This window comes from Corapipo altera, unplaced genomic scaffold, assembly GCF_003945725.1.
Source record: "Corapipo altera isolate COAL_440 unplaced genomic scaffold, ASM394572v1 130541, whole genome shotgun sequence".
Taxonomy (NCBI): domain Eukaryota; kingdom Metazoa; phylum Chordata; class Aves; order Passeriformes; family Pipridae; genus Corapipo; species Corapipo altera.
The window spans coordinates 1-13,933 of record NW_020885475.1 but is presented as its reverse complement, the minus strand read 5'-3'; the positions used below and the strand labels follow the sequence as shown (position 1 = coordinate 13,933).

Below are 13,933 nucleotides of genomic sequence, written 5' to 3'. Positions count from 1 at the left end.
GGGGACACTGGGACTTTCTAGGGCAGACTGGAAATGATGGGGGAGGCACTGGGGTTCTGGGACATTCTGGGGGATGCTGGGAAAAATACTGGGTGGTACTGGTATAAATTAGGAGCCATTGGTGAGGGGGACAGAGAAAAACTGGGAAGGATTGGGAACACCAGGGCGGATAGTGGGGAAGGACTGGAATGCACTGTGAGGCAACTGGGATGTACTGGGAGGGAAGTGGGGACAGTGGGGGCACACCGGAGGGGAGTGGGATCTACTGGGGATGGCTGGAGGAGATTGGGGGGGATTACTGGGACAGACTGGGGATACTGAGCGGGCACACTGGAGGGAACTGGGGGAGACTGGAAGGGTCTGGGGGGAAACTAGAGCATACCGGGAGATATAAGGGACACTGGGGGGTGCAGTGACGGGGAGTGGGATCAACTTGGGAAAACTGGGAAGACCCAGGGCTGGGACTGAACTGGGCGGGACTGGGAGGCACTGGGGCCACACCCACCTGGAAGTACCGCCCTTGGTGGAAGCAGCCGCAGTTCCCCGGGGGGACGCAGCGGGCGCCGTCGAATAGGAGCCCCTCAGAGCACTGACAGCCCTCGAAGCACCGCCCGCTGCAGGGGGGCGGGGCCGACACACCTGCGCAGGTGCGGGCACAGGTGCGGGCACAGAGCTGGTACTGGGAGCGGGGGGGGCACAGCAGGGCTGGGGGCGAGACAGAGGGGTCACCGAGGGGCACCTGGGGCCAAGGGGCTCAATGGGGGTCATATTCCCAACCCCAAAAATTCCTGCTATCCCAGATCCCTGACCCCCAAATCCCCAACCTCCAAAATTCCCATGCCCCAAAATTCCTGCCCCCCCCAAATTCCCAAAGCCAAAATTCCCACCCCCAAAATTCCCGACCCCCAAAATCCTAACAGCAAAATTCCCAATCCCCAAACTCCTGCTATCCCAAAAATCCCCAGCCCCAAATTCACAACTGCAAAATTCCTGCTACCCCCCCCCAAAAAAAATTCCCAACCCTCAAAACTCCTAGCCCCAAAACTCCCAACCCCAAAATTCCCACCCCGTCCTCCTCCCCACCCCCCCAAATTTCCTAAATCCCCGTGTACTCACGACATCCCGTCTCCTCGCGCCACTCTCGGAGTTCCCCCCCCGCCGCCTGACACGCGGCCGCGTATCCCTGGAATGCGGGGCAGGGATCGCCCCCTCCGACCCCCCCCCGCGCACACCTGGAGCTCGCACGTGTCCAGGTGCGCCCGGGGGAGCACTGCGCGGTGACACCCCCCGAAGGGCCCCGCGGGGTCCGCCAGCACCGCGCAGCGCCCCGGGGGACACGAGGGCGTCCCCGCAGGGTCCGCGTGTGTGCAGTTCGGGGGGAGCGTCCCCAAAATTTTGGGGTCCCCGCAGAGCCCGCGTGGGGGTTGTTGCGCGGGAGGCAGTGTCAGCACCGCGTAGGAATCACCGTCGTACAGGATTTTGGGCCCCCCCCGCACGTGGAGCAGCCGGTGGGACCCCACCTGGGTGACCCCCAGGGAGCCCCCCCCAAGCCACAGGGGGAGCATGTGGCGCTCACCGTCCACCTGGGAGGGGGCAAAGGGGGGGTTGGAGCCTAAAAGGGGGGGAACCCCCCAAAAATAGGGTTTGCAGCCCCACAACTGGGGTTTGTACCCCAAAAAACCAGGGTTTATAACCCTAAAAATAGGGTTTACACACCCAAAACAGGGTTTGCATCCCCCCAAACAGGGTTTATACCCCCCAAAAATAGGATTTATACCCCAAAATATAGCGGTTCTACCCCAAACCCCATGGTTAAAAATGCCAAAGAATACGGTTTATACCCCAAAACCCAGGGTTTATACACCAAAAGACAGGGTTTATAATCCCAAAGAAATACGGTTTGTACCTCAAAAACAGGATTTATAACCGCAAAAATAGGGTTTTCATCCCAAAAACAGGGTTTGTACCCCCCGCCAAAAAGGGTTTATAACCCAAAAGTAGGGTTTGCATCTCCCTCAAACAGGGTTTGCATGCCAAAAAGAACAGGGTTTATACATTAAAAAAAAAAGGGGTTTAAACCCCAAACCAGGGCTTGCACCCCAAAGTCAGAGGTTTTACCTCAAAACAGCCCTTTCCCTGCTGCTGGGCCCACCAAGCCCCCATTTCCATCCTCTTTTTCCCCAAAAAACTGGTGTTCTCACCCCAAAACCAGGGTTTTTGCCCCCAAACCAGGACTTGCACCCTCAACTCCAGGGTTTGCGCCCCCAACCCAAGGTTCTCTTCCCCAACCCAAGGTTTTCCACCCTAAACTGGGACTTGCCCCCCCAAACCCAGGTTTCCCTGCCCCGCACTCACCGTGACCTCCCAGCGCTGTCCCCTGTCCATGGCCACCGTCATCCCCTGCGCCGTCACCGTCACCCTCCTCACCTCCCCCTCGTGCTGCTCCAGGGCCACCCTGAGGGGCTGCGGCCCCTCCTCGGGGTCCCCCGCGTCCATCTCCAGCAGCAGGAGGGTGCAGGACCCCCCGAAGCCCCCCAGTTGCCCCCCGAAGGTGCTGTAGGTGCCCCTCCCCAGGAGCTGGCAGTGCCCGCAGGCGCTGCGGGGGTGGCACCCCAGGACCCCGTCTCGCACCCCGCACTCCTGGCCCGGAGGGCACCCCGGGGTGGGCTCACACTCCACGTACCCCCCCCTGGAGCACACGCAGCGCTGGGTGCAGGACGGGGAGGGGTAGAACTGCGCCCCCCGGGGGTAATAACGACCCTCCAGAGTGCAGCCGCACTGGGATAGCGGAACACAGGAATCCCCGCTTCGGAAATAACCGGGATCGCAGAAACAGCCCTCGGAGCACGGGGAGGGCTCGGGGCAGGACGGCGGGCCGGACTCGTCCTGGCAGGTCGGGGGGCAGGGGGGGCCACACAGCTCGTAGTGCTCGTTCGGGGGGCACACAGGGCCTGCGGGGAGGGGAGAGGGGTGAGGAGCACAAACACATATGGACAAGCAAAAAAACCCCAAACCCTACATGGACACCCCAAAAACCCCACGCAAAACCCAAACCCCCACGGACACCCCAGAAAATTCCCTGTAAACCTTCAAACCCCTATGGACACCACAAAACCCTCACGGACACCCAAAAAAACCCAAACCCCCACAGACACCCTAAAACCCTCATGGACTCCCCAAATTCGTATGGACACCCAAAAAAATCCCAAACCCCTATGGACACCGCAAAAAAATTCTACAAAACCCCCAAGCCCTCATAGACACCCAAAAAATCCCTTGAGAACCACAAAACTCCCATGGACACCCAAAAAACCCACAAACCTCCATGGACACACCCTCTCCCCCTGCAAACCCTCACAAACACCCAAAAAACAATCTGCAAACTCCCAGGGATGCCCCAAACCCCCATGGACACCCCAAAACCCTCATGGACACCCAAAAAAAACCCTACAACCCTAACCCTAACCCAAAACTCCATGGAGACCCAAAAATTTCCCTGCGACCCCCCAAAGCTCTATGGACACCCCAGAACCCTCATGGACACCCAAGTCTCCCTGTGCAGACCCCCAAATCCCATGTGTGAACCCCAAACCCCCCATGTACACCCCAAAACTCCCTTGCCTGAACTGCACAACCTCCCATGCAAACCTCAAACCCCCTTGTGCAGATCCAAGACCTCCCCTGGACACCCCAAAATTCCCCATGTAGACCCCAAAACCCCTTGTAGACACCCAAACCCTCCCCATTTACACACTAAAACCACTGTGGACACTCCAAAACCCTCATGGACAACCCAACCCCTCTCCATGGACACCCTAAATCTCCCCATGCAGACCCCAAGACCCCCCCAACCAAACCTCAAACCCCCTAGAGCAGATCCAAAACCTCCCATGGACAAACCAAGACTCTCCATGTAGACCCCAAAAGCCCCATGGACAACCCAAAACCCTCCCATGCAGATCATAAAACCCCCATGGACACCCCAAAACCACCATGCAGACACAGAATTCCCATTCACAGCCCAAAACCCCACAGACACCCCAAAACCCATATTCACACTCCAAAACCCCCATGGACAACCCAAAACTTGCCATTCACACTCCAAAACCCCGCCATTCACATCCCGAAACTCCCCATTCACAGCCCAAAACCATTCTGGACACCCTGAAAACCTCATGGACAACCTAAAACTCCCCATGCAGACCCTAAACCCCCATGGGCACCGAAAAAACCCCATTCACACCCCAAAACCCCTGTGGATACCCCAAAATCCTTTTGGACACCCCAAAAGCCCCATGCAGACCCCAAAACTGTCATGGACAATCCAAAACTCTCCTGCAGACCCCAAAACCTCCATGGACACCCCAAAACCCCCTGTGGACACCCCAAGCCCCCATGGACATCCCAAATCCCTCTGTAGCCCCAGCGCCCCGTACTGCAGAATGCGTGTGTGCGCCAGGGCCCCAAGGCCACGCCGCGGCTCTGACACGCGCTGACGTAGGCGCCCACGGCCTGGCACACGGCATCGTGGTGGCCGTCGAAGAGACACGCGTCAAACAGACAGTCCTCCAGGAATGGGGCAGGGTCAATGACCTCGTGGCACATGGCCAAGGGTCCCCGTTTCTTCACCAGGACCCCACAGTGCTTGTCCCCGCGGTAGGTGCGGCGTTGGGTGTTGCTGCACCCCTGGCAGCCCTCGGTGCACCCTGGGGAGCACCCAGGGACCTCAGAGACCTTCCAGCTGTCCCCAAAGTGGGTCTCATTGTGGGCAGGGTGGCCCTGGTGGGTGACAAAGTCGTCGTGGGGGTCTCCGTTGGCGTTGCCGCAGAGGCCGCAGACGGCGCCGGCAAAGGTACTGGGCAGGATCACGCGGGCGTAGCTGTGCCAGTCGAAGGTGACGGTGACGCCAAAGGCCGTGCTGATGAAGCCGTGGACACCCCGCAGGGACACCCGGAGCTCGTGGGAGGGGTGAGAGAAGGGCAGGTCCAGCAGGACGCCATCGACCTGTGGGTAGGAGGTCAAAGGATGGACTTGGAGACCATCCAGGGGGTGTGGGATGGGCTTGAAGGGAACCTGGATGGCATGGGAACCTGAAGACCATACAGTGGCCTTGAAATCCAACATAACACCATACAATGACCTTGAAACCCACCTAAACACCTTAAAAAGACCTTGAACCCCCACCTAGGTGTCATGTGATGACCTTGAAACCAACCTAAAGACCATGCAAAGACCTTGAACCTCCCCCAAATGCCACACAGTGACCTCAGCCCCTCCTAAAACCCATGGAATGACTGAACCCCCCTCCCATCCCCTGCCTCTCCCCTACCTTGACCTTCTTGGGGTGCTCCTGGCTGAGGCTGAGGCTCACATTGAACACCTCCAAGGTGACCACCTTGGTGAAGGACACCCGGTTGTTCCCACGGTGGTTGTTCTCCACGGTGACATTGAAGGGCACGAGGGTGGGGTCAGGGGAGCACAGCCCGGCCAGCAGGTACACACAGGTGCCCATGAAGTCGTAGCGGTGCCCATCAAAGGTCGTGTAGTGGGGGTCCCCCGTGGCCACACAGATGGAGCGGTTGGTGGCCACGCACTTCCTGACGCCCTCCACCACGGCACACACCTCACCTGACTTACACCTGGCCTCCTCACACACAACCATGCCCAGCTCTGGGTCACAGCGGCACCAGGAGCGGCACAAGGGGTCCCCCCAGAACTCCTCACCGGGGCGGTGATAGCGTCCGGCGCGGGTGCAGCCGCAGCGGGACACAGGGACACAGTGCCCGGCGCTCAGCACGTGGCCGCGGTCACACACACAGGACTCCACGCACGGCAGGGCACACGAGGAGGGAGCATCCGGGAGGGAGCAGGTGGCTGGGCAGGCGGTGCCACACGGCTCATAGTGGCTGTTCTCAGGGCAAGGGAGGGCTGGGGAGGGAGAGAACCGGGATGAGGGATGGAGAGAGTGGAGAGCATCTGATGGGAGGGGTGAGGGATGGAGAGAGTGGAGAGCATCTGATGGGAGGGGTGGGAAAGGGTCTGGGAAACCAGGAGAAGGGTATGGAACATGAGGAGGAAAGTCTAGGAAGTGTGGGATGGGGGCTGGGACGTGTGGGATGGGGGCTGGGACATGTGGGAAGGGGTCTGGGACATGTGGGAAGGGGTCTGGGATACAAGGGATAGGGGCTGGGAACAGGCAGGACAGGGTCTGGAACATGTAGGAAGGGTCTGGGCCATGCAAGATGGGGGCTGGGACATGCAAGGAGGTCTGGGAAACAGGGAATGGGGTCTTGGACAAGTGAGATGGGGTCTGGGACATGTGCAAAGGGTGTGGGAACAGGCAGGACAGCATCTGGGACACGTGGGAAGGGGTCTGGGACACACAGGACGGGGTCTGGGTCACAAGGAGCAGAGTCTGGAGCACCAGGAGAAGGTTCTGGAGAACTTCCAGAAGAGGAATTTGAGGGGTTCACACTGAGATGGATCTCACTGCACAAAAAGTGCCCCAAAAATGCCCCCCAGGACCTGAAGTGCCCGCCAAGTGGCCCCTCAGACCCCCAAGGCCTGGGAGGATGGACCCCATGGAAAGGGGGGGCTCTGGGGGGCCTGGGGCCTCTGGGGGTCTAGAGGGGGTCAGGGAGGGTCTTAGAGGGGTCTTTGGGAATTTTAGGTAGAATTCAGGGAATTTTGGTGATATTTGGGGGATTTTGGGTGGAATTAAGTAGTTTTGGGGCAAAACCAGGGATCTGGGGAGAAACCAAGGGGATTTTAGGTTGGATGAAGGGAATTGGGGATGGAATTGGGGGACTCAGGGGATTTGGAATGAAAGCAGATAGGTTTTAGGAGCTGGACTGCAAAGCACCCCCATCCCTTACGGCATCCTGCTGGTGTCCTCCAGTCACCCACGGTCGCCCTGCTCCTCCGGCACGTGTCCGCGTAAGTCTCCAGCACCCGGCACAGGACCTGCCTCGCGCCGCGGCTCCGGCACAGCTCGGCCAGGCAGCTGCCGAAGAACTCCTGGGGCTTCACCACAGCATGACATGCCCGGAAGGGCCCCTGGAAGGACTTCTTGATGATCCCACAGTAGCTGTTCCCACCCCAAAGCTCCTTCTCCTCACACACTGGGCACTCCCCATCACAGTGATCCCAACAAAGAGGATCCTGGGCGTCGGGGTCAGAGCTTCTCCAGCCCCTGGCCCAGGCCACCAGGGCAGGGATGTTGTCACCGGCCTCGGGGATGTCGTCCAGGGGCTGCAGGTTGAAGTTCCCACAGAGGCCACGGACGTGGCCGAAGAAGCTGCTGGGGAGGTTGATGAAGAGATGCCAGTTCCAGTCGTAGGAGACACGGAGCCCAAAATCCGTGTCCAGGGTGACGCGGAGCCCGCTGGGATGGACACGGAGCCTCCCATCCACCAGGAACACTGGGAGCAGGGCCAGCTCCCCGTTCACCTGCCAGCATTCCCAGGTATCCCAGGGTTGGATTCAACACACATCAGCATTTCATTCCCGATATTCTATTTCCCACATATCCCAATTCTTTTTCACAGCATGTTCCCAACATTAAATCCCATCATACCCCAATGTTTTACACATCACATATCCCAATATTTTATTCCTGCCATATTTTATCCCAACATTCTATTCCTACCACGTTCAAATATTTTATCCCAAAATACCCCCCGTATTTTATTCCTGGTGCATCCCAACATCTTATTCCTGAAATATCCTACTATTTTATTCCCTAGATACACCAACATTTTATTCCCAATTTATCCCAACATCTTATTCCCAATGCAGCCCAACATTTTATTCCCAGCTCATCCCAACATCTTATTCCTGGCATATCCTAATGTTTTATTCCAGACATACCCCAGCATTTTATTCCAGGCATATCCCAACATTTTATTCCCAATAAATCCCAAAATCTTATTCCCAGCCTATCCCAACATTCTGTTCCTGACATATCCAAATATTCTATTCCCAACATTTTATTCCCACTGTATCCCGACATTTTATTCCTGACACATCCCAATATTTTATTCCCAACATACCCAAACACCATATTCCCAATTTATCCCAACATCTTATTCCTGGCACATACCATTATTCTGTTCCTGACATATCCAAGTACTCTATTCCCAACATTTTATCCCCAAAACATCCCAAAATTTCAACAATCCACCTCCCAGTCTGACTGATTTATCCCAAAACGACACTGGTGCTGTGTGAACCATTGGCCAGATGAAGGAGGATGTTGGGGAGTGCTGGATAAAGCAAAAAGTTGGGAAAAAAATCTCAGATTTCTCCTCTTTCCCCCCAGCTCACCCGGACTTTCCCGTCCTCGTTGTGGTGGAAGGACACGCGTTGTCCATAGACGTCGATGTTAACGACGGAGACATAGGACACGGATCTGATCCCGCCCCGGATGTCATTCCTGGCCTCCACCCTAAAGGGCTCCAGCCTGGGGTCATTCCCATGGGATTCGGCCATGGTGTAGGTGCAGGTTCCTTGGAAGTCGAATTCTAGCCCATCGAAGGTACGGAAGTGGGGATCCCCCCATGCCCAGCACGTGGCCACCAGCGCTGGGACACAGCGGGATTCAGAGCCACGGGGCCGGCACCGCTCCTTGGGGCGGCACCTCAGGGACTTGCAGGGGTCTGGGAAGGGAGGGAGAGAGGGGGAATGTGGGATGAGCGTTGGGAGAAGCCACAGTTTGGGGAAATGATGGGAAAATACTTGGGGGAAGTCATGGAAGGAACTATGGGATAGGAAAAACAATGGGATGGGAAAAATCATGGGAGAAACCATGGGAGGAACCACAGGATGGGAAAAATCGTGGAATGGGAAAAATCATGGGAGAAATTATGGAAGGAACCATGGGACGGCAAAGAGCTGGGGAAAAAACATGGGAAGAAGAATGAGAAAAAACGTGGGATGGGAAAAAACATGGGAAAGACCATGGAAGGCACCACAGGATGGGAAAACCATTGGAAAGATTGTGGGGAAAAAACATGAGAATCAAAATGAGAAAAACCATGGGATGGGAAAAACCATGGGAAAGACCATGGGAAAAACCATGGGATGAGAGAAACCAGGGGAGGAACAATGGGATGGGAAAAGTCATGGGATGGGAGAAGCCATGGGAAGAACCTCCCCATTCCTGACCCTCAGTGCCAGGGATGGGATCTGTTCCCTCTGCCTCCCCTTCCTGCAGGATTTTCCCCACTAAATCAAAATCCCCTTTTCCCCCATTTTCCCTCACTTTTGTTGATACATCCCAAGACCCCCTCCCGAATTTCACAGGATTCATCCTCAGTGCAGGAGTGGTCGTGGCAGGTGAGGCCCTGGCCTGGGATACAGGAGCACCGGCGCTGGCAGCGATCCTGGAAAACCACCTCATGGGGCTGTAGGGAGGGAGGAAGGAAGGAAGGGAAATTCATGAAATTAGGGGATAAAAAGGAAAAACGCAGGAAAGAAGGACATAAAGGCAGAGAAATCGGGAATAAAATGATTGAAAAGCAGGGCAGAAAAGGCAAAAATGGGAGGGAAATACTGGGAAAATAGAAAAATAAGGGAAAGGGGGAAAATGCAGGGGAAAAAAGACAAGTACATAAAAATATGGAAAAATGCAGAGAAAATGCATGAAAAGAGATGCCAATGCATAAAATAGGGAAAAATACAGGGGAAAAAACTTCCTAAAAATAGAGAAAAAAAGACAAAAATGTGGGGAGGGAAATGCTGGGAAATAGACAAGAAAATAGGGAAAAGGGAAAAATGCAGGGAATAAAGATGTAAATGCATAAAAATAGGGAAAAAAGGGAGGAAGTAATGCAAACTGTAAATCCGTAAAACTAGGGAACAAAAGGGAAATGCCATGGAAAGAGAGGTAAATGCAGAAAGATATGAACAAAAGGAAAAAAATGCAGGAAAAATAGAGGTGAAAGAGAAAAATAGAGAAAAGAAGGAAAAAAGTGCAGGGAAAAGGATGCAAATGTATAGAAATAGGGAAAAATGCAGGGGGAAAGGATGTAAATGCCTAAAAATAGGGAGAAAAGGGAAAATACCCTGGAAAAACTACCTTGTAGTATCGTCCATCCTCAAAGCACCCGCACTGCTCCTCGGGAATGCAGCCCTGCCCGTCTGACAGGGAGCCCTGGTGGCACTGGCAGCCCTCAGCACAGGTTTGGGGACACATGGTGGCCCTCCCGGCGCAGGTGTTGGCGCAGGTGTTGGTGCACAGGGAGTAGGTGCTGTTGGCCGGGCAGGGGAGGGCTGGAATTTTCATGGAATCATGGACTGAGTTGGGTTGGAAGGGACCCTAAAGCTCAGCCCGTCACCATCATCCCACATCCTGAGTGTCACCACTGTCACCCAACCCCAAAGAAGAGACATCCCCCCCAACTCCCAGCGCTCCAGGTGGGCTCTCACCAGGGGATCTCCCCAACCCCAAACCAGGGACATTTCCCCCCAAACTCACGGCAGAAGGATGGCGTCCTCCAATCCCCCACAGCAACTCCAGCATCCTGGCACATGCTGACGTAGCTCTGGATGCTCCGGCACAGGGCACCTGTATCCCCTCCAGTCACACAGAGGTTATGGACGCAGGATTGGGAATATGGGGTGGGGTCAACGACGCTGTGGCAGGAGCCAAAGGGCCCCTCAGGGGCCGTGAGGAGGCCGCAGTAGTTGGGTTTTTGGAGGACCAGCACCTTCTCCTTGGAGCAGGTGGAACACTCCTCGTCAGGACAGGCATCTTCACAAGGCCTATCCTTGGTTTTCCATGCGGATCCAAAGGCTGTTGCATCCGGAGCCAGTTGGCCGTTGGAGAGGTGGAAATCATCGTCACGTTGCCCGTTGTAGTTGCCACAAAGGCCACACAGCTGGCCCAGGTAGGTCTGGGGGACCGTGAGTGTCACGTGCTGGGTGAGGTCGTAGTGGACGACGAGGCCGAAGTCAGTGCGGAGCAGGACCCCTGTCCCATGGGGATACACCTGGATTTGCCCCTCGCCCAGGATGGCTGGGAGGTGGTGAGAGATTGAATTCACCTGGGAAAGGGAAGGAAGAGTCCTCCAGTGAGGAGGTGGGATCAGAAATGTGGGGAAAACACCTTCCAACCAATGTTTTGATGCATTTATGGGTCTTGCTTGAAAAGAAAAGTTGGGATGAATATGGATTGGGCTTGGAGATAGGGTGAGGTGTCCCCTCCATCAATGAAACACAATTTTGGGGGGAATCCATGAGATCTGGCTCATGAAGTGCCACCTTACCATGACATCTCCCCCTTTTCCTTGGGTTAAGGTCAAGTTGACCCCATAGACTTCCACAGACAACGCCTGGATCCCGGAAACCTTCCCCTTCCTATGGGCCTCCTTCTGAATTGTGGCCACAAACGATGTCACGTCACCCGCGCAGGTCTGGCTGAGGATATAGGAGCAGGACCCGGTGACATTGAAGGCCACCCCGTCGAAGGTGATATAGGCACTGTTTCCCATGGCCACGCAGGTGCCAGATGCTGGCGGGGGACACTGGAAGATGCCATCAACGACCTTCCCAGGGCTGCCATCAGGACAGGAAATATTTTGGCATTCCACAGCACTGCTGGAGAGGCACCGGCACTCCTCATCCTCTGTGGGGTAGAAGGTCTCATCCTCCTTGTAGTACATGCCGTGGTGGGTGCAGCCGCAGTGAGCTGTGGGCACACACTCGTCCCCGCTGAGCATGAAGCCATCATGGCATGCGCAGCCCTCGCGGCACTGCCCTCGGCATGTGGCAGAGCTGGCACCGCAGCTGTGCTGGCAGGTGTTAGAGCAGAGCTTGTAGGAGCTGTTAGGAGGGCAGGGAATATCTGCTGGGAAATAACAGGATCTGTGAAGAACCAGGAAATTCCCAAGCCAAACCCTGGAGGTTTCCCAGAGTTCAAGTGTGTCCGGTGATGAACATCACCAAACACAGAATTTTTAGCCCAATCTTTGTTTTCGTCCTTGTGGACATGATGAGGGACATCATCCAATGATAACGCAGTGCCTACCCACTGATGATCCAATGATCATCCATAAGGAACATCCCAATGCACTTAAATAGGAATTTTTGCCCCTAAATCACATAATTTTCTCCATTTTCATGGAGAAAACTGGGACATTCCCTCAAGAAATGGGATCCTCACATGACCTCCAGGCTGGACCCCTTTGCCCCAGTTCTGCTATTTTTGGTGCAATTTTGGTGGTTTTCCCTCTAAATCATCCAATTTTTATCCAGTACCAAGAAATTGGAACTCTAGGGGGAAAATGATCCCAGATAAAACAACTTCTTCCTTGCAAAGGGTTTACTTTGGGTGGAAACAGGGATTATGGGACGAAGACTTTGGCTGAGATTCCTACTGGTTTCCCACCTCTGGGTTGTTCCTACATGGATTTGGAGTGGAATTGAGGGTCCTGCTGAAGGAAAACTCCTCCAATCATCCCAACTTACAGCAGAAATTATCCATCCTCCACCTCCCAATGGACACGCCGGCAGCCCGGCACGCACTGGCATAGCTGGCAATGATCGGACACATCCCATCTTCCTGCTCTGGGAAGAGGCAGGAGTCCCGGATGCAGCTCTGGAAGTACAGCTGGGAGTCCACGTGGCCATGACATGCTCCAAAGGGTCCATCCTTTTCCAACATAATCTCACACCCCATCCTGGACACCTCCTGTTGCAGCCGTGGCGCCGTGGCGGCACTGGAACATTCCACCATCGATCTCTCAGTGCATCCCAGGATATCGGCGACCTTCCAGCTGCTCCCAAAGGCATCCGGGTCTGATGCCATGTTGCTGTTGCTCATCCTCATGTCGTCACTGGCAACGCCGTTGAAGTTGCCACAGAGCCCGCACAGGGCGTTGGCGAAGGCGCCGGGCACTGTCGCAGTGACATGGCCGTGCCAGTCATAGGTAACAACAAGGCCAAAGTTGGTCTCTACCACTGCGTCCTGCCCGTGGCGATAGACAACAATCTGCTTGTCACCATGGAGATACGGGAGGTTGACCAACCGCTCATCAATCTGGGGGAAAAACCATAAAAATGGACCAAACTGGGGGTCTGATGGGGAAATCCCAACTTATTTTCAACAGCCACAGCACCCAAATGGCATTGGTTTAATTAAATATTAGATGGAATTAAGTTTTGGATTTAAGAGTATGAGGCGGTTCAAGTCCCAGTGGGAGGTTGACCAACCACTCAAGTATCTGGGGGGAAAACCATAAAAATGGATCAAATCTGGGGTCTCACAGCAAATTCCAACTGTGTTTTCAACAGCTGGAGCACCCAAATGACATTGATTTAATTCCACTTCAGATTTAATCATTAATTAATGGGTGAGGAGGTTTGAGAGGAGGTGGTGGAAGGATAAAGGACCATTTCCTGAGCTCACCATGATTTTCCCAGGCTGTTCCCTGCTGATGCCAATGGTTTTGTTGTAGACTTTGACTGTCACCACGGTAATGGCCAACAGGTGCCCGTCGCCCTGGCGGCCGTTCTGCACCAACACCTGGAACCCCACCAAATTTGGGTTGTCTTCACACAACCCAACAAACAGGTAGACACATGTCCCCTGGAAGATGAACCTCCTGCTGTCAAAGGTTTCATAGTGGGTGGCTCCAACAGCGCTGCAGACCCCAAAAACTTTGGGATAACAATCCTGGATTCCCTCCTGCACCCGACACTCCTCCTCTGCACCGCAGCTGGAATTCCGGCACACTGCCTGCCGCTGCTCTGCATCGCACACGCAGCGCTGTGTGCAGGTGGGATCACCCCAGAACTCCTCTCCTAGGCCATGGAAGAGACCCCTGAAGACGCAACCACAGTCGGAGGGGGGGATGCAGATGTTGGCATCCAGGACAAGGCCCTCATGGCACACACAGGAGTCCACGCAGGTGGTGCTGGCAGCACAGCTGGA

General features: G+C 55.1%; 1 protein-coding gene across 1 annotated transcript; it reads right to left on the bottom strand.

Moving 5' to 3' along the window:
• Positions 1–505: 505 nt before the first annotated feature.
• On the bottom strand, positions 506–13,882 carry LOC113940537 (IgGFc-binding protein-like; the record flags this gene model as incomplete). Its single annotated transcript, XM_027631692.1, has 13 exons — positions 506–739; positions 1,140–1,583; positions 2,356–2,951; positions 4,437–5,004; positions 5,330–5,928; positions 6,876–7,449; positions 8,326–8,657; positions 9,263–9,404; positions 10,079–10,272; positions 10,478–11,045; positions 11,268–11,845; positions 12,469–13,039; positions 13,409–13,882. Coding segments are annotated over 13 exons (5,874 nt in total), but the record flags the coding sequence as incomplete, so codon positions are not given.
• Positions 13,883–13,933: the final 51 nt, after the last annotated feature.